General features: G+C 31.1%; 2 protein-coding genes across 6 annotated transcripts in view; one reads left to right on the top strand and one right to left on the bottom strand.

Annotated features, from left to right (window-relative positions):
• The window catches only part of LOC128997891 (erbin-like), a 95,518-nt gene extending 93,005 nt beyond the window's left edge, over window positions 1-2,513 (top strand). For all 5 annotated transcript variants that reach the window (XM_054423675.1, XM_054423674.1, XM_054423677.1 and 2 more), the window contains one exon: window positions 78-2,513. In XM_054423675.1, coding sequence (XP_054279650.1) covers window positions 78-251 — 174 coding nt within the window. In that variant the 3' untranslated portion in view covers window positions 252-2,513. The remainder of the gene's footprint in view (window positions 1-77) is intronic.
• A 4,546-nt stretch (window positions 2,514-7,059) lies between these two features.
• LOC128998748 (uncharacterized) overlaps window positions 7,060-18,784 on the bottom strand; it is a 50,307-nt gene continuing 38,582 nt past the window's right edge. Inside the window, exons 2-5 of the mRNA XM_054425081.1 lie at window positions 10,183-10,321; window positions 8,818-8,964; window positions 8,166-8,250; window positions 7,060-7,772 (exon numbers count right to left, since the gene is read on the bottom strand). Coding sequence (XP_054281056.1) covers window positions 7,730-7,772; window positions 8,166-8,250; window positions 8,818-8,964; window positions 10,183-10,321 — 414 coding nt within the window. The 3' untranslated portion in view covers window positions 7,060-7,729. The remainder of the gene's footprint in view (window positions 7,773-8,165; window positions 8,251-8,817; window positions 8,965-10,182; window positions 10,322-18,784) is intronic.

Here is an 18,784-nt window from a genome sequence, read left to right as displayed (position 1 = left end):
GATATTGGACGCAAATGTTTGTAATCATTATTACTGTGCAAACTATATTAATGATGTTTTGTTGTTTTTCTGTTTAGGGTGTTTTCATAAAAAATGTTTCGCCACACTTGATGGATAAATTGAAGGAGGGGGACAAGATTCTTCAGGTAGAGGGTCCTGAGGTGAATGATGCCAGCAACATCCTACAAATTTTAAATGCCCTTAAAGGTATGGTCGGTCCATTCTCCATGATGATCTCACGTCAAACGTAACTCGGTTAGTCTTCTAGTCTCAACTATTTTAACAAATGACCAAAGTATTAATTTTTGACATAGTGTTTTTTTTTTTGTTGAAACTGACATATTGAGATATGTCTGTGTAGTTTTGTTGGTCAGTAAGACTTTGTTTTAAATTTATTAATTTTTTAATCTCTAGTTTGTATTATTTGTTTACATGTTTTTGTAAACACTAACAGTATTTGTCATTAATGTTGTAAGAAAAATAATTTGATTTAACATCAATATAGTCCATAATAGTTTATTCAGTACTTGTTAGGGATGGATCTCTAAGTTTAGTTTGGATTTGATTTAAATTTCTGTGATAAAAGAAAAGATAAAAGGTATAATTTTATTTTAAACACTATTACAGATCTACGTTTTAGAAAGTAATGGTTTTATGAGGTAAAGGCTGAACATTCGTTAAACCTAAAAAAGGTGACGTTGATGCAAGTAATAAGAAGTAAGTTTTGTTTAACTTTTCTTGTCAATTAACTTAGTTTTAACCTTTTCTGTTTAGAAAATTTAAAAGATTTTCTATCATATGAATAGGTGTGTATTTTTATCTAATTTTAGGCTTTCATTTTTATTTTATTTTAATCCAAAACCTTAAGCATTTTAAAAATTTCTCAGTCATATTGACTTTTATGATGGCCAAAAAAATAGTTCATAATTTGTATTCCATCCAACTGGTGTTCCTCCATTGTATTTGTCCAGATCCAGAATCTAGGCTAATTTTATTCTAAACTGTTTAGTGTTTAGTGATATACATTTATATAGTGCTTTTAAAAATATTTTTCAAACAACATCTTACTAATTTGAGGTCACAATAAAATGTGAGGGAATCTTAGCAGTATTTTTGTTTTGTTATATATTTTGTTGTTTTGTAGTTAAAAGGTACTTATTTGTAAGTAATTTATTTTTGTGAATACATATTTTTTAATACAATTTTTTTTTAAGTGCCAGGGTGCATTTAGTACTTGTTAAATAGTTTGAATTCTGTACATATTATTATGTAATTGTATTAACATTTTAGCTAATTCATTCCTTCTAAGTATTAGGGGACTCAACCCTGTTGTAAGATAGCTTTATTTAGATGACCAGTTTTGAGATCTAAGTCTATGTTGTATTACCCCAAGTGGAGGTTTTCAGTTCTCTTGAGGTATTACTTGGTGAGTGTCTCTTGAGGAGATAGAAGTTAATATGTTCTCTCTAAATTCATTATGTGTAAAAAAAGCCCTCACAGTGACTGTTACTAAAAGTAGCAGCTCTATGTTGGCTGATAAAAGAGTACTTATTCAACAATTTGAAAACTAATTGTTCTGAAAGTTAAGGTTTATTTGTCTTATATTGATTATGTTTTAAAATTTAATAACCCCAACTATAATACAACCAACCAATAATGTTGAAGACATAGATTGTTTGTATACATTGGTATATTTTTGAAATATTTAACTAAACTTTACTTTATCCAGCATGGACTCAATTAACTTGACAATTTGATGATATATTTAGTCAGGATCACTTCCTGTTAATTACAAAACCAACATTGGTAAATAGATTTTGTAAAAATTTGAAAGTTTGAATTTTTTGTCGGTATATTTTAATTCAAACAACCTCTTTTATAAATAAATACAATTTTATATTCTATTGCCAGGAGAAACTATCCAAACAACCTTGTTTTGTTTATTGTAACTTCAGAAAAGACAATTGTTAAATTTAAATCTAAAATAATGCTGGACATACATTTTAAAGATGGGTTATTGATTTTAGTTTAATGCGTAGACAATGTTTTTAGTTTGATTAATAAAAGTTATGTCTGAAAACTAACAGTATTAGATAGTATATAATATGACTACAAAACGTCGTTATGTTCACCTTTTTAACAAAATGACTAGTATTTAAAACATAAGTGTGCTTTGACTAATAGTATTATTTTTTATGTATAGTCAAGTTTAGTTTGTAATCCCTAGAGTTTTTACATTCTGTTGACTAATGTAACTTTCTTTTTTATGTGTCTTAATTTCTATCAAAACAGTTTTTATTTTCATTGTTTTTCATGTTCTTTGTTTAAATTAAAAACCTTAAAAGTTGTTCTATTGTTTAAACAAATTAAAAAAGTTGTATTAAGTTCCAATAGATATACCTACTGGTTGTGACTAAATTTAGATTGGTTGTGATTTATAGATATTTTGGTTTCATATTTTGAATTATTACTAAGAAGAAGAAACAATTTTATTTTACAATAAAAACTTAAAAAATGTATTATTTTCTTGATTCTAATGAAGATTTTCTTTTACCCATTTAATTCAATTAAATGAATAAATACATTTCTCATGAACTTTGGTTTAATTTTTCTATGCATGGGAAACCTCTGACGCTGAATTTTGTTTTTGTTTTTATCTGTGTTTAAGATTGAAGAAGTTTTTAGCAAATTTCCCATATAGGGAATAAGCTATTACTGTAGTACTCATGGTAGGACCTGGACCCGGGACCGATTTACTTTTTCGTTTTGAGGTCCCTAGAGTCCAAAAAACACCAACCGTTCAAATTCATATACAGTTGAACCTCGTTTGTACAAACCTCGATAAAACGAATTCCTCGATAAGACGAATTTTTTTTAATCCCCTTGACACTTTCATATAGGTCAATGCTAAAAACACCTCTATACAACGTAGTAATTAAGTTAAAAACCTCCATAAGACGAATTTGTTTGTGACATGGGCTAGGACTGATTAACCTCTATACAACAAATATTCTTAGCACAAAACCTCTACAAGACGAACGTGACCTCTATAAGACGAATTTATCATAATCTTAACCTCCATAGTACGTAGTTTTCAAAACAAACAGAAGCTTGTCTCAACATGAAACCCCCACCCATCCCTCCTCCTTCCTCAGTCATTGTTTGGAAAAAACTTGGAGCGAGGAGAAACCTCTATAAGAAGAATAACAGCAGCATTAAACCTCGATAAAACGACCCTCTTTATTAAGAATACCTCTATAGTACGAATTTTTCCCGTACCCCTTGAAATTCGTCTTATAAAGGCTCAACTGTATATAAAAAACAAAAATAGTTGGTTTACATATGTCAGTTAGCACGATAACTCAAGCAAAAATGATCCGATTTTGATGAAATTTTGTATAAACGTGAAAACCTACATTTATTCAAACGAGTTCGCGAACCAGTGTGATCGGACTATGGGAACGGGGTTTATGGGAGGTTTTATGGGGTAAAAATTGGGTTTTCCAATTTTTGACCCTAAAAACATAAAATTTAACAATTTCTTTCCAAACCATTTTGTAGATCTTAAAAAAACTTATAATTTAGTATATTGAAGCGTTATTATGCGCCTAATGGTTACGGAAAAAATTCAAAAAAATTTTAAATTTAAAATTCTCATGTTATTCTTATAGAGAATAAGTAAACTCAAAACTGTTGTTGTTCGCTTCTTTATAAGCATATTTTGATCACATTTGGAAAGTGCATTTATTTCATACCAAACTATTAAAATTTTACAAAAACACTTTTTTACCCTCCCTGTTGCAGCAAACCTAGAGTAGTCTAAAACTAATGCTATTTAAATTAAGAATAAATGTGATATTTTTAAGGAGACATTTTAGTGTAAATCCAATTAGGAAAATGGAAATTTGCTTAGTCTACAGGTTCGCTGCGGCGGGATTTTTAATTTAATTTGGTCATGGAGCTGTGATACATGCAACGATCACATAAGACCAATAGATGAAGCACGTTGGCTGCGATGTGAAGCTGGCTATAGTAGTGAAGTAGGCTATAGTAGGCTATAGTATAGTAGTGATTTTTCACTAATCTTCAGCAAGATGGCGGCTGCCAGCTGTGATGAGCCCTAGTTGCGAGCGCAACTAATTAAATGTTAGTTGATATCAATAATCATGGAATCTGTCCTGCAATAGGAAGAATCTGTAAAAATGTGGCAAGCCAAACACTTTGCTAGTGTATGCCGAAATAATAATAAATTCCTTAGTTCAAAATAATTTAATAATTTGAGTAATAGAGAAGAAACTTCAACAACCCAGATCTTATTTAGTCTCTATTAAAGATAAGGGTTTAAAGAGAAGAAATAATAGATTCATAAAAAAATATGGGGCAAATCAAGGGGAAAATGACAAATAACATATGTTTAATTTAATGTTCATTTGTTTATGTTGTGTTTTAAAAGATTTACTTTTTTATATATGCAAGAGTTAATACATAACTATGACTTTTAGTTTAAATATTACACTCTATTGGTCTGGTGTCTCAATAATGTCCGCAATCAATGATTCTACCTCTTCATCCGGTTAATTTTCTATGGTAGGGATACTTTTAAACCACAAACATGAAAGCAATTTTAATGGTTTCAGAGTTCCATGCTTTTGACGCCACCCAAAGATCATCAAGTTGATTGATCTGAGTTTTTTGCTTGCTACCCATATCCCTCAAAGACCATTTTACCACCTCTCTCCTGTAGTTCACTTTTAAGTTCTTTATGGTCCCTTGATCAAGTGGTTTGAGCTTAGATTTTTTTTTGTGGTAGAAAATTAGACTTGGAAGTTCCTCAGAGGATGTAAGTATGTCTTAGTGTGCTGAGCATTTTTTGATGAAAAGAGGAATTTTTCTGTTCCTTTTTTTGATGACTTTGTTGATAGTATTTTAAAGCCAAACTACTCAACAAACCAGTAACCATCCAAGCTCTGTGTTAATAGGTGGAGAGAGATCACAGTTTATTGTAGAAACTTGCATGATATTTTTCCTGCTGTAGATTGTCTGCTATTGTTCATCAGTCTCGTTTGAAACAAGACTAAAGTTAAGAGAATTTTTGCATGTGGATTGTGTTGTGACTGAACGAGAGGGATTGGCGAACTAAACAGAGGATGTCTCTAAGACTTATCAAGGCCAATGATCAGCCAAAGTCTTAAACACACAATCAGTTAGCAAAGTTTCTTCTAAAGCACATCGCACACTACAGTCAAACGCGCCGCACCCCCCTGTGGAAACTTCCGTTGTGAGATCGCACATACTGGGCGCAGTCGCCGCCGTCCCTCTCCGCACCTCATGGGCAGTGCCTCTAGTTCTACATTGGCGTGCAGTTGTGTGTCTTGTGATTGTGTTGTTAAGTGTATTTTTTTTTATTATTTTTTTAGATGAGCAGCTCTGAGGACAAAGATATGTCTTTCTTTTATTTTTTATTATTTTATTTAACTTAATCGATAGTCGCTATAAAGCACGTAAACGTAAACAGAACAGAATAGACTTCAGGTTCAGACTGTTACCTGAAATAACTTCCTCGATAATCGCTATAAGCACGTACGTGAACGTAAACAGAACAGAATGACTTCAGGTACAGACTGTGACTGTGATCAGTGAGTTTTCCTTGCTGACCGAAGATGCACACGCGAAGATGGCCACAGTCAGAAATCGGTTCCGTTGCCTATCGCACACTACAGCGCGCCTCACCGCCTTCAGAACAACAATTCCTTGCGACTTCTCTTGAGAGTTCTGCAAACGGAATTATTCCGCGGTGTTCACGGCTGCACGGCGCGTCACACTCAAGTGTGTGCACTATCACATCACTGAATCCCATACAAACTATTCGGCCAGAATTATTTCACGGCGGCTCGGCGCGGCGCGAGGTGGTGTGTCTGTCTGTAGTGTGCGATGAGCTTAATTCAATCACTGCCTCAATAGAAACAGATGATCACCATTGCTCTGGACTGTTGTGCTAATGTGTGTACAGCTTTCTGAAACTCCCTAAGCCACTTGCACATTTTGTATTTCCAAAACACTTTTCTGCATGCACATCTGTCAACTGGCAATAGTAATCAACTGGGGTGGACCCCTTCCCTACAGAAACCTTATCACAGAATGTGATTCATACATTGCAAAAGCATCAATTTTCTCTCAAAACGTTTTTAATACTATGGCAAGTTCAAATCATCCCACAGTGGTGGAAATTCATCAGAATAGTAGAAGGTGAAGCAAGAAAAACTACGTTGGTCTCATTTCTTGTTTGGCTATGACTGAAGCTTAATGGAGATCTTAAATTACTGACAACCCTCGTATATCTTAAACCTTTCCATGTCTGATAAGTAAAGTTAGATTTTTCTTTAAATGTCATGTCATGATCACATTGCACAACTGTTATAATATGTTGGGTATTACCACGTCAATCGATATAAATCCCACAACCACAACCACTGATTTACATGATAAGATTCAAAACAGTTTCAGGATTGAAAAATCCAGTTATGCATAGTGAATACAAGGAGGGTTTTGGCAAAAATACATTGGCTACGCCAACATGAATAAATGATTATGTTGACACGCTTAGTTTTAGCATCTGTAAGAATTTATTTTGGGTAGCTCACTACAAACACTCAATAAGTTTATCCATAACAAATCCTTTGATAAAAGTTCCAATATTTATAGTGATGATAAATCAATACTCTTTATTAATGAAGAATGTAGGGTCACCACTTCTGCAGGGAAATACCTTGATTCTGTAGAGTAGCCATTTTTTTGTAAGTGATTGTTATTGCTTCTTTTCATGGTATTTGAATAGACACTGTACCATCAATGTACCATTATTTTAAATTGTAGTTAAATTATATTCATTTACAGTTTTTTTTTAGAGAAAGTCCTTTGTACCTCATCATATAAGTGTTTTTTATATGATTATATTACTAGTGTATCTTCTTTTTTCTCTCTGCAATTATTCTAGTGGTAGACTGATAGGAAATAAAATATGATTACAATATAAATGCACTCTTATATTTTATAATTTTGTGCCACTTATTTCATCTTTAGGGTGTTAATACAAACATAATTATAAGCTACCTAATATAAATAAGACAGGGTCAAATTCTCTAATAAAGTTCTGGTTTGAAACAGCTAATATGTTCTCTGTTACAAAATCCTCAAAACCACTGAAGATTTCAATCAGTTTCAACCAATTAATTATTGAATAATTGATTTTTGATAATAATAAATATTTTATCATGGATGGATTTATAAATGAATGTTCCAGTTAGCCATTTTCATATCTTGATGACTGTCCATCCGCTTAACAGGCTGACCTTTTCTATATCTCTTGAGATTGATATGTTTAGATATACCTCTAATAAATTCCCCAAGTTGTCAGACTAGATTATGAATGTAATGGACTATAACACAGGTGATTGGTATTGATTTATTTGAAGTACCATATATCTCTTCCCTCATTATTACTTTACCAAAGGTTTCATTGAACGGAGTGCTTAATTTCCACTATTTTATTCATAATGAGCAAGTAAGATAATTTTTTATAAATATAATACATATTTAACAATTGATTAATTGTGAAAATAAACAACATTTTTTACTTTTAATGATAAAAACAACTTAATACACATTCTCACTTGATGGTTTCACTGTCTTTAGGAGAGAATGCAAGAGCTGGGGGGTGAGAAAGGGGGACTTATTTGACATCATCCTCTTCTGAATCTTCTCTTGTAATTTTGCTGCAACAAACGCATCTTTCATAAGTAACAATAATCACTGTCCATGATTCATATAAAATATATTATACTGAATCATGTTTGACAATTCACACTCTTGTCATCATCATGGCCAACCTCAGATTACAATTTTGTACTATATGTGTATGCTCCTACTGTTTGTTATAAGGCTATCTCGATAAGCTTGAGTTATGTTGTTTGCTTTTAATTCAGCTGTATATCAGTCTGTCATACAAAAAAATCTTTGCCTACAAACTGTTTTCTATGCATTCTTTATTAATTGGATAATAGATAGGCGATTTGCAAATTTGTTTTTTTAAGTTTCAAGAAAGGGAGAGTAATTTATTTTTAGTAATAAATATCAAGAAAATCCTTCAGTATGCCATGTATGATTACCTGTTAAATTTAGTGCAGCGGAAGAAATTGACTATGCCAGTGTAGAGGCAAGTGACTTTTTCTGGTACCAATCCATCTTCTGTCTCTACAACAAAAGTATACTAAGCAATTTCATTTTTATTTTTTTTACGTATATTTGGATTTAAGGTCTTTGATGCGGATTAATTTTAAAGTTGGGGGTTATTTATGTTCATTAAAAAAGTAAAAGAAATATTTGTTAGGCGTATCTATTTTAAATAGTGAATTAAGTAATTTTTCTAACTCTTCATAGTATGGTGTTTCTTTTACAATAATTTATTTAATTTTATGGGAATAGTTTGAAATCTGCTATCTTATCTTATCTTACATATATTATGAGTTTGAAATTATGGATGTTTGTGAGTATGTCACATAGACAATCACACGAAAACTACTCTGGACCTATTGAGGTAAAGTTTAGCAGGAATTGAGTCAATATACCAGAGGTGGACATATTCCTATTTTTATTTTGAAATTCCTATAACCCCGCTTCACTAGCTTTCAGATTTGACATTTTATCCTCATAAATAAACTTAAATTTGGAATTAAAATATTTATTATAAATTTGCTGTTTTCAACGTGTTTTTGTTGGGGCCCCAACAAATTATGTTAGTCAATAGTGAAGAATACTGACCAGCCCAGGTACTGCGTTTTCCGTAGCGACTGCCCATGAAGAAACGATCTCCGCGTGGTTCTACCTCCAGTCTCGGCTGAGGCATATCGTGACCCCCTCGACCGTAGCGACTCCCACTCCAGAACTTGCTTTGCCTGACGTCGCGATCTGTGGAAACAGGACAAGAGTAACATTATATCCACAAAAATCTTAGATGTATGTTATATGTATAGTAACAATATTTCACAAGGTAAACCCATTTATTGACTTAGGAATGTTTTGAGGCACTTGAGTTTGAGGTAAACTCTCAAACCCCACCAAATGTTATTATATTTACAAAGGAAATATTTTTCTTAAGACCATTCAAGAAGCTTTGCTATTGATGGTCTGTGATTTAATAGTTGAAGACTTTAACACCTTTGTACCATAACATAGAATTTGTATTCTTTGCTCAAATAACAATGAACCATCTGAAATATAAATAAGAATGTGTTCAGCCAGTCAAAGTATTTTTCCCTTGTACAGTACTGTACTGATTTATACATTAAATTCAAATATTGATAAAATCCCATTTCACCCATTCTTTCCTATTAAATATTTATATACTAGTACTCGTGTATTGTTATTTTACTAACAAATAAAATCCACCCCCAATGCAGAATACCTGTACACTAAACGGATTTCAATTTCTCCTATTGGATTTTAACTAAACCAAACTAACCCACTTTATTATGTAGTGCAATAAAAGGCACTGCACTTGGAAGTTCTACATCATGCATTTTGTAGTGTTTTGGTATCCTAAAAATAATGTGGATTCAGCTGAGGGCCTCAAAATGAAAAAGTCATTAAATCAGTCCCAGATCTGGATATTTCCGTGTAACCTACGGTAATAGTTTCTTTACTAAAAGGAAATTCAGTAATATGTATGAATGGTTGCTTGTCCTTTGGCATGCCCAAAGTGAAAGAAGTCCAAAGTGAAGTTCTTGTGAAAGAATTCACAACTCACGAGATAAATATGATAGTCTATAAAAACACACTAAAACCTTATCCAATATGAACACACCTCAGAACAGACCTAAAATTTTACAAAATGAGTCCAGCCAAAGTTAATGACTCCAAAAATGAAAATATTAACGATTTGTTAACACAAATTATTTGATGTAGGTATGGTTGAATCTGTTTTATAGCTGGGGGCTGAGTGGTACTTGCTTAAACATCAGAAGATTGCTGGTTGATCTTAATCATAACCAAGCTCCAAGCCTACAAGTCAGCTCACTCCACTCTATACTCACCCTGTACATACCGGTACTGTTAGTTGTCTTAGTTAAATGACACATAAGTCAAAGAACAAAGAACCATAGTGTTTTATTAAGAAGGTGTTCTCACTTGTGAAGTGATGATCCGGCAAGAATGTTTCTTGCAGGAGCTCTGCTCTTTTGCGATGGTTGGCGTAGATGTCTTGCGTAGATAGTGCCACGAGGGACGCGAGGCACAGCAGACACATGGCACATCTGTTGCTCACCATCTGCAAACAACAATAACAATGATATACCTGTGAGAATCATGGTATCTCAGACTATTGAGCTGTTGACGAAAGGTAATAAAACCTATTTTCAGTTATATCACAGCTCAGGAGCTAAAACATTGGTTTTAATAGATAGATGGTCCAACACACTTGGTAATCCGATGCTGTAATGAAAGTGTAGTCTACCAATCTGATTTTTTAAATTTGTCAATTGAGCTGTTGTACCGTACCTGAATTTTCTAGAGAATACAGGTAGGTCTGAGTTAATTTAGATCCAAGGTTATACCACAAAGAAGTAATATAAAAATTACTCTGTGGTTATACTTATTAATATTTTGGACTAAAATATACGGCTGTACAGGATAATTGATAATTATAATTCATTTTGATAGCCCCAGGATTGTGTTTTATGACTAATGATTATAACTTATTCTGACGGCACCTCCAGAAGTAAATCCTTTTGTTGGTTTGACGATGGTGGAGTTAAATAACCACCTAAACATATGAAGCCAATTTTAAAATACAACACTAAAGTACATGTTAAGGATTGTCCGACAAGATACGTTTTGCCATTATTACTCATAATTGGTGAGCTGGATCAAATAAGCTTTAGATTCAATAATTATGGCTTTTAAAATTCAATAAAGTGATATATCCGTACACCTAATAGTCAAGGGGTAATTAAACTTCTCAAGTTGACTTTTGTTAGCTTATAGATAAAGTTTTATACTATTTTCGATAATCTGACACTTTTGGTAATCTACTTCTCCCTTAAGTAACGGATTAGCAATAGCAATAGTCAACAAAGAAAAATTTGGATCTGCTATTTTTTATGTATACTACCACATGTAAGGATGTATTACAAATAAGATGCATGTAGGAAAGTGATTAAACATAGAGTAATTGCCATTGTAACTGTGTAATTTTGTTTGAAAGTCAAATAATCCATTTCAAGAGATATTGCACATTCAAGCAATACTAGAAAGATAAATGAAATTCCTGAAGTCTTCATCCTCTTGGGATCCAAAAGGTCCTGAGTTGGTGCATGATTAAACTCCTGTAATCTAATGATAAAACTTGTTGCAGTAGCAAACTGTGGGACTTTGCTGATCCGAGTAACCCGCAACTTTCCCTGAATGCCTTAACCGATTAAAATATGTCAAATATCAAAAGGTCATTCTAGTATATTCTGTGTGTTTGTTTTAACATGATTTACATATGTTTGTAGAGTTTATTGAGGTTTCTATTACATATCTTAATTTAGTTATATTTACTTCCTTTCATTCCAACAGGTACAGTTCAATTACAATTTTACATTTCTTATATGAATGTTTGGTTTTGTTTGTTAACGATATTCTAATAAATATTTAACAGACCATAAGACCATTTTTGAACACAAAGGTAAAGCCTTGTTTGGATTGCAATTGATGCTTGAGTAAAATATGTTTGAGCTCTAGTTGTAAAAGGCGTTAGCGTATAAAAGTTGAATTACGAAGGTTGTACCTAATTGTTAGAATGCAACAATGGAATTTCGACCGTTCTCCTTTCAGTTTCAAGGTATCGAGGTTCGTTTGAGTATACACATATACTCAATGGGATTACGTGGATTCCATCATATTCTCGTTCTTCAAAAATATTATTTTCTTTTACAACCAATTTTTAAATTAGACGCCTTTTCAATTTTAATGAGTAATCATAGTTTATTTTGTACATTTAATTTTGTTTTAATACATTTCCACAACAAATCAATTTATCTAATTAGGTTATCAATTTATAAAACTGATTAGGCCCAGGCCTATAAGTTTTTTCAAGAGAATTTTAAAGTAAGAAATATATTTTTGACCTCTTAAAGTTTATCTTTTATTTTAGGCCTGAAAAACGTTTATCTACCGTATAAGTGAATAATACTGTACACTCAATTGAAGAAGTGACGAAACATGAAGAACGATCATGTTTCATTTTATAATTTACTAAAAATAATTAGCTGGAGTACTTTGACCAGGCAACCTTATATTTTACCTAGTTATTATTTCAACTTACCTGTAAATAAACGGAATTGTCATTTCTTTTTCTAAATTAGTATGAAGTCTAGTCTTTTTGTTTGACGCACGCGTTTCATCTTTTCCACTCAACACAAAGGCCTAATTGGTTATTTTAGTATAGTCAAAGTGTACACAACAATTAATGTTTAATCTTTTGGTAATTTAGTCAGCAGATTAAAATGGAAAGAAATATAGTTATAAAAAAACGATACATGTATATATATATATACACATGTAATTTGTTATTTATCTTACTAGTAAATCAAGCGTATTGTAATTTCCTTTTGTAAAATTATTTTCTGATGTTTTTGAAGACGACTCCGTTTCATCATTTTGTGGGGTATCACCCTGCGACCTAGGCCTATGTCTAATTGGTTACCTATTTAATTAATTGTTCTCAAATTTTACAAAGCAGATAATAAATTATAATTATAATAATACCCCATTTTGGGGTCCCGGCCAAAATTGTCTTACAGATCAAAAAGTATTTTTTACTTCCTTGTTACAATAATAATGAGTTTAATTTCCCTGATACAACCCTACAGTTATTATTCGACCAAAAATAACATTTTTAGAAGAAATGTATACATTATTTAACAGGTTATTTTATACAGACCCATGTAAACGGGATGCAATTTGAACCACTCTCTATGGCATTAAATTCTCAGCTCATCTTTCGCACTATATTGTCTATTCAGTCAACATTTTAATCTTTTTAGTGTAATAAATTATTAATGTAGTTACACTTCAAACCAAATGATAAATTAAGTTACACCTTTTGATTTACATTTTGTTATTTTACAGTACCGTACAGGCATTTTAGTCAGCAGATTCAAGTTTCCAGAAATATAGTAATAAACAAAAAAACTATACATGTATATATATATATATATATATATATAGGCACATGAAATTTATCTTTTAAATTTAAAAGTAAAACAAGCGCGTTGTAATTTCCTTTATAAAATTATTTTCTGGTTTTGGCAGATGACTTAGTTTAATCTTTTCGTGGAATTTCAACCTGCCACATAGGCCAAAACCAATTCTAATTGGTTATTATGCAGAAATTAATTGTTGTCAAATTTTACACAGCAAATAATTATCGAATTATATATTAAAGTAATACGATAATCATTTTCCTTATACTAGAGGTCGCCCCGTGGTCGAAAAATCTACCAATAAGATGTTTTGTGCAACCTTATATATTTTTACCACATGCTGTAAATAAAAGATGTGATTGGAATTTATTATATTTGTTTTTATTTTCTGTTTTTATTTCCTTGTTATTTCATTACCAGCATGTCAACGCATAAGGTCAATGTTAATTTTTGTTTGATTTAAAATTTATTTTTTGAGCCTATTTAAATTTATAAAGGGATTCAACACATTTACGGGAAAATATCTTTCTAAGAGAATGCATAGATTTTCCCTGTGATGCACACAAACTGAGAAAAAATTCAAGGAACATAGTGTAAAATATAAATTGACGTAGGCCCATTTATGCTATGATGACAGTTACCTTTAAACTGTTTTTGAATAAATGCTTTTCGTGGAAACTTTCTTATAAAGGTACGAGAACACGTCTTTCTTATAGCCCTGGTTTTATTAATATGGACATCGATGAATTTTCTCTTTATATCATATATTTAGTTTTATAATAATTGTTCATTGTTCCCATTTAATGAACTGCTCTTAATTGATTTAAGATTAGTAATTACAGTACTGTATGATAAAATGACAAATTCGTAATAAAATATATAAGCGCTTTAAATTGTCAATATTTTCAAGCATTGTACACGAGAATAAACAACTGCTTATTGGATTTATTGTGTCGTGGAACTGCATTTTTATGCATAATTAATGATATTATTATATTTCATTTCACATTTCAACATTTGGTTTCTTAGAAAAAATAGCCTATTGAAAAATTTAACCAAAGTTAAGAAACATTATCTTGACAATTGAAACAACGAAAATAAAACACAGTGGAGCCTCCATTACTAGTTTTAATTTTTAATGTAGGCTCATGTCTATCTCGACATTTGAAATGCATTAGTAATTCTTTACAGTTTTAAGACTTTTTTCTTAGGCAGTTGTTTCTATGTTTAGCCATTTGCAAGTTTTATTACTTTCCAATTTAAGACACCTGATCTAAAATAACCAATGACGAATAACGAACGTTAATACTTTGTTTGATGACAATACAACTCATCCAATCTTAAGAGCAGGATTGGATGGAGAAATGTTTAACTGGATAAATATCCTACTATGTCAATTTTATTTTATGACAATATTTCGTTGCAACACCACCCCTTCTTAAATCATAAAAATTATTAGTGAAAATAAATACTTAAATTTGTTTCTTAATTAGATTTTTGAACGGGTGTGTGATTAAAAAATAGTATTGCTCGTAAATAAATAAAATGAAATATTCCTGCAACACTATCAGTATGAAAACCGTACATATTCATATGTTAAAACCTGATAATTTGTTATTTATAATAAAAATCACATATCCACTATTATAAAAAAAATGTGGGGGGAGGGGGAGAAACTTTGAATTTCTAAACTATATTTCAGATTTACCAACTAATTAATATAAAGTTTTACCTAAGAAGGTTAGATTATATTTGCAGCCTTTTTATAGATGAGATACACAAATAATAACCCCGCCGCAGCAAACCTGCAGACTAAGAGAATTTCCATTTACCTGGCTACTAAAATACTGTATTCCCTTAAAATGTTCAGATGTATTTCCTTTTTAAATGATTTTAATGAGTACTTAGGTTTGCTGCTACAGGGGAGGTATTGAGGTGTTTTTTTTTATTTTTTTTCATTGAAGAGTTGATAGCTTATTATGAAATAAAAAAAGTTGTCAAATTTGATTAAAACATATCCATAAACAAGCAAACTACAACAGTTTATTTATTACCCATAAAAATAACATGGGAATTTTAAATTTACAATTTTTTAACTATCTCCGTAACCGTTAAGCATACAACAATATACAAAACTAGCTGTTGTACCCGTGCTTTGCAACGGGAAGAGGACACAAAATAGAAACATTTTAATCTTTACATCTGTTGAATATAATAGTTACACATCCGCCATTGCTTTTAGAAAGAAAATTCAACTTTTATAGCCTTAATAGAAACGTTTAAGTTATGACTTTTATATCTGGTAAGTAGTGGATACCACCATTTTGGTTTTGATTAATTTTGAATCTTGTGTAGACTGATATGAGAAAAACTGAACAAATCTTCGAATAAAACTTTGACATACATGATTTACCTTCATCTCCCTTAATTACTTATCTTTTAATTTATTATTGACATTTTAAATTTCAATTTTGAAGTTGCAAAAATACTAATTATTGAATTTAAATGAACATTTTTTAAATTTCTTTCTTCTTTATATTAAATTACAAATCCTTCCATCTTCAGTTTCTTCACTCACAATAAATCATTAGCAAAACTAAGTCAGCTGTTATAAACTTTAGAAATATTGCTGTGCCTTATCAATACAGTCTTTTGAAATATTAAAGAAACTATATCTATAGGTACTATAAAAAATGTTAAACAAATAATTTAGCATTTAAGACAGCAGACAAAACTAATATGATTATCAAAGAATCAAGGAGTAAAAAATGTAATAGCAAATACAGTATATGTTTCATTGCATCTCTGATTCTACTCTACAAAAATATCAATTAACAACTTAATATACAAACCAGTTCTTTTAAGCAGTTCCATCATCCATTGCCATTAAATTTTCACACTTACCATTAAGTAATCATAGTAATAGATATTTCATTGATTTTAGAAACAAAAGAACACTGTGTACTGCTTAGTTTTATGATATTTTCCTTAGTTTAATTTAATCAGTGGTGTGGCACAACACAAATAATAAATGTATCAAATAAAGGAAATGTGAACTGAAAGCTATGTTAAGATAAAATAAGAGTATTTTGTATTACCGTTTGATAATTAAATATAGTTACACATATACAACAGATTTTAGAAAACAAAAATCAACGACTACAATTTAGTTATTGGTGATATTCTTTAGTTTAATTTAAGCATAGGTTTAGCAAAACACAAAAACTTAATTTACCTAAATATACATATAAAACACAATGTGATGTGCAAGTTATGTTAAGTTAATCCAACACATGTTAAGCATTTAGAATTTATTTAAAGTAGCCTCAAAATTCATACAAAACATCCATACATTGTAATTTTCATACTGTTTCCATGAAAACATATCAATAACATTATTTTCATAACTTAGACGCTTTAAAAAAAATCCAAAGCAGAGCCGGAGTTGATACAGCAACGGTTATAGAATCTTTTTTTTTCTATAACCATTGACATAGATTTAGAATAAATAATCCATGATAAAAGGTTAGATTAAAATAAACCTACTTCATAGTGATGGAAAATATTATATTTAATTTCTTTGTATCAGCTGTCTGAAATTGTTAAATGTATGCAGTTTAGCAGTTCTTCTTGTTTACATTTAAATGTCAAAGCAAAGGTAAACAAACATTGTTAATGTTCTCATCGCAGCCATGGAGACCAATCAATATTTACTTTTAAAATCCTCACCTCAGAACTTTTAAAGCCAAAGGGGCAAAGCCTACGGTCAGTATCAAAATGTGAATAGTCCTATAATGGTCCTTGGTATGGTAGCTATATTTTTGTAAAATTTAAGCCCAGTTGGTTCAGTAGTTTTTGCACCTATTAGTAACACACATACAGACAGACACCATTAGATTTTTATATAATAGTATAGATAGATTGTTTCTTTTTTCATGTCTATAAAATGGTTTTGAAATAAATTGTGAAATTTTGTGTATTTAGGGCCGAAAATAGGAAAACCCAATTTTTACCCCATAACATCCTCCATAAACCCCCGTTCCCATAGTACGATCATGCTGGTTCGCGAACTCGTTCGAATAAATGTAGGTTTACACGTTTGCACCAAATTTCATCAAAATCGGATCATTTTTGCTCGAGTTATCACGCCAACAGACACACACTCACACACATATACATATACATATACATATATATATATATATATATACATATATATATGTGAATTTGAACGGAGGGTGTTTTTGGCCTCCGGGGACCTGAAAACGAAAAAGTAAATCGGTCCGGGGTCTAGGTCTTACCATGAGACCTACGGTAATAGCTTATTCCCAAATGGGATATTCGCTAAAATGAAATTAAGGTTTCTCACACATCATTAAGTTGACTATCATTACACTATACAGTAGGCCTACTGATAATAATAATCGAGTTTACAGCCTCTTAAAATATATCTTTTAATAAACACTCAGTGGATACTCCTCTCCACCTACAGCTAAGAAAGAAATTTTTCCTAAAAAAAACCTTGAATTACTGTGTTCTACTTGTACTACTGTGTACGTTACAAAACGTACTGTAGTTACTCAACATATGAAATTTCCAACACCTTTTACTTTAATTATTAATATATTCAGAAGGCTAGATGTCTGCTTAGTTTGAAGATAAACCTTTAAGTCGACAGTTTAACGACAGTTTCAAACTTCCTAAAATCCCCTCATACTTTCAAATACCCAAAAATTCCCAACTATTACTCTTTTCAAAGATGATTGGGGGGCTCACCCCCAAGATGCATGGGGTAAATTTCATGCTTTTACTCCATACATCTTAGCTCACCCCCACCCCTCCTTGGATGACGCCTCTGGCTTTAACCTTTGTAAATAAAGTAACTTGTTTAAAGGAAGTTCAATTTTTAATTATCAACGAACGCTGTTATATTTTTTAAAGACACGTTATTTATCATCGAAGCATCTATGAAATTAATGGCATTGTCTATCTGAAAGAAATAACCCGCTGATTAAGTCGTAGTAAATACCAACATTAATTCTTCGCATGTATGAATTTAAAAAAAAAAAAAACAAAAAAAAAACAGTTAAAACATATCTTAATCGTTAACAAACGCAATAAAAAAGTACATACAAACATCGCGTTACCCATGATAGTTTTTCATAAGATGTATTAGCTAATTTACTACGTTTTGAATATGTTAAGAGGATGTAACGTTTAGCTTACAAGCTTACGTCAAATATGAATTTAAAATAATACCCTACGTGAGCCTGGGATTACAATTTCAAGCTCATATTACAATAATTATTTAGAATAAACAGTAAAAAAAATCAACTCCATAATAATGAATTCCTTTTTAATTTACATTTTTCTAACAATTTTGAATTCAGAGAAAAATTATTTATTGGTGTAAAACAGATAGTATTTTAAAGTACATTATAATAGTTTTAGTATATATAGGTTGATTTAACCTTTAGCAATTTACTTTGATTGCTATAGATTTAATTCATAATTATGTTTATGAACGCATATCGTATTTAATT

The sequence above is a fragment of the Macrosteles quadrilineatus genome, unplaced genomic scaffold, assembly GCF_028750875.1.
Source record: "Macrosteles quadrilineatus isolate MER2022 unplaced genomic scaffold, UCM_ALF_1.0 Scaffold_7__1_contigs__length_78375512, whole genome shotgun sequence".
NCBI lineage: Eukaryota > Metazoa > Arthropoda > Insecta > Hemiptera > Cicadellidae > Macrosteles > Macrosteles quadrilineatus.
Note: the sequence above shows the minus strand (reverse complement) of the source record. Positions and strands in the feature narration are given on the sequence as shown.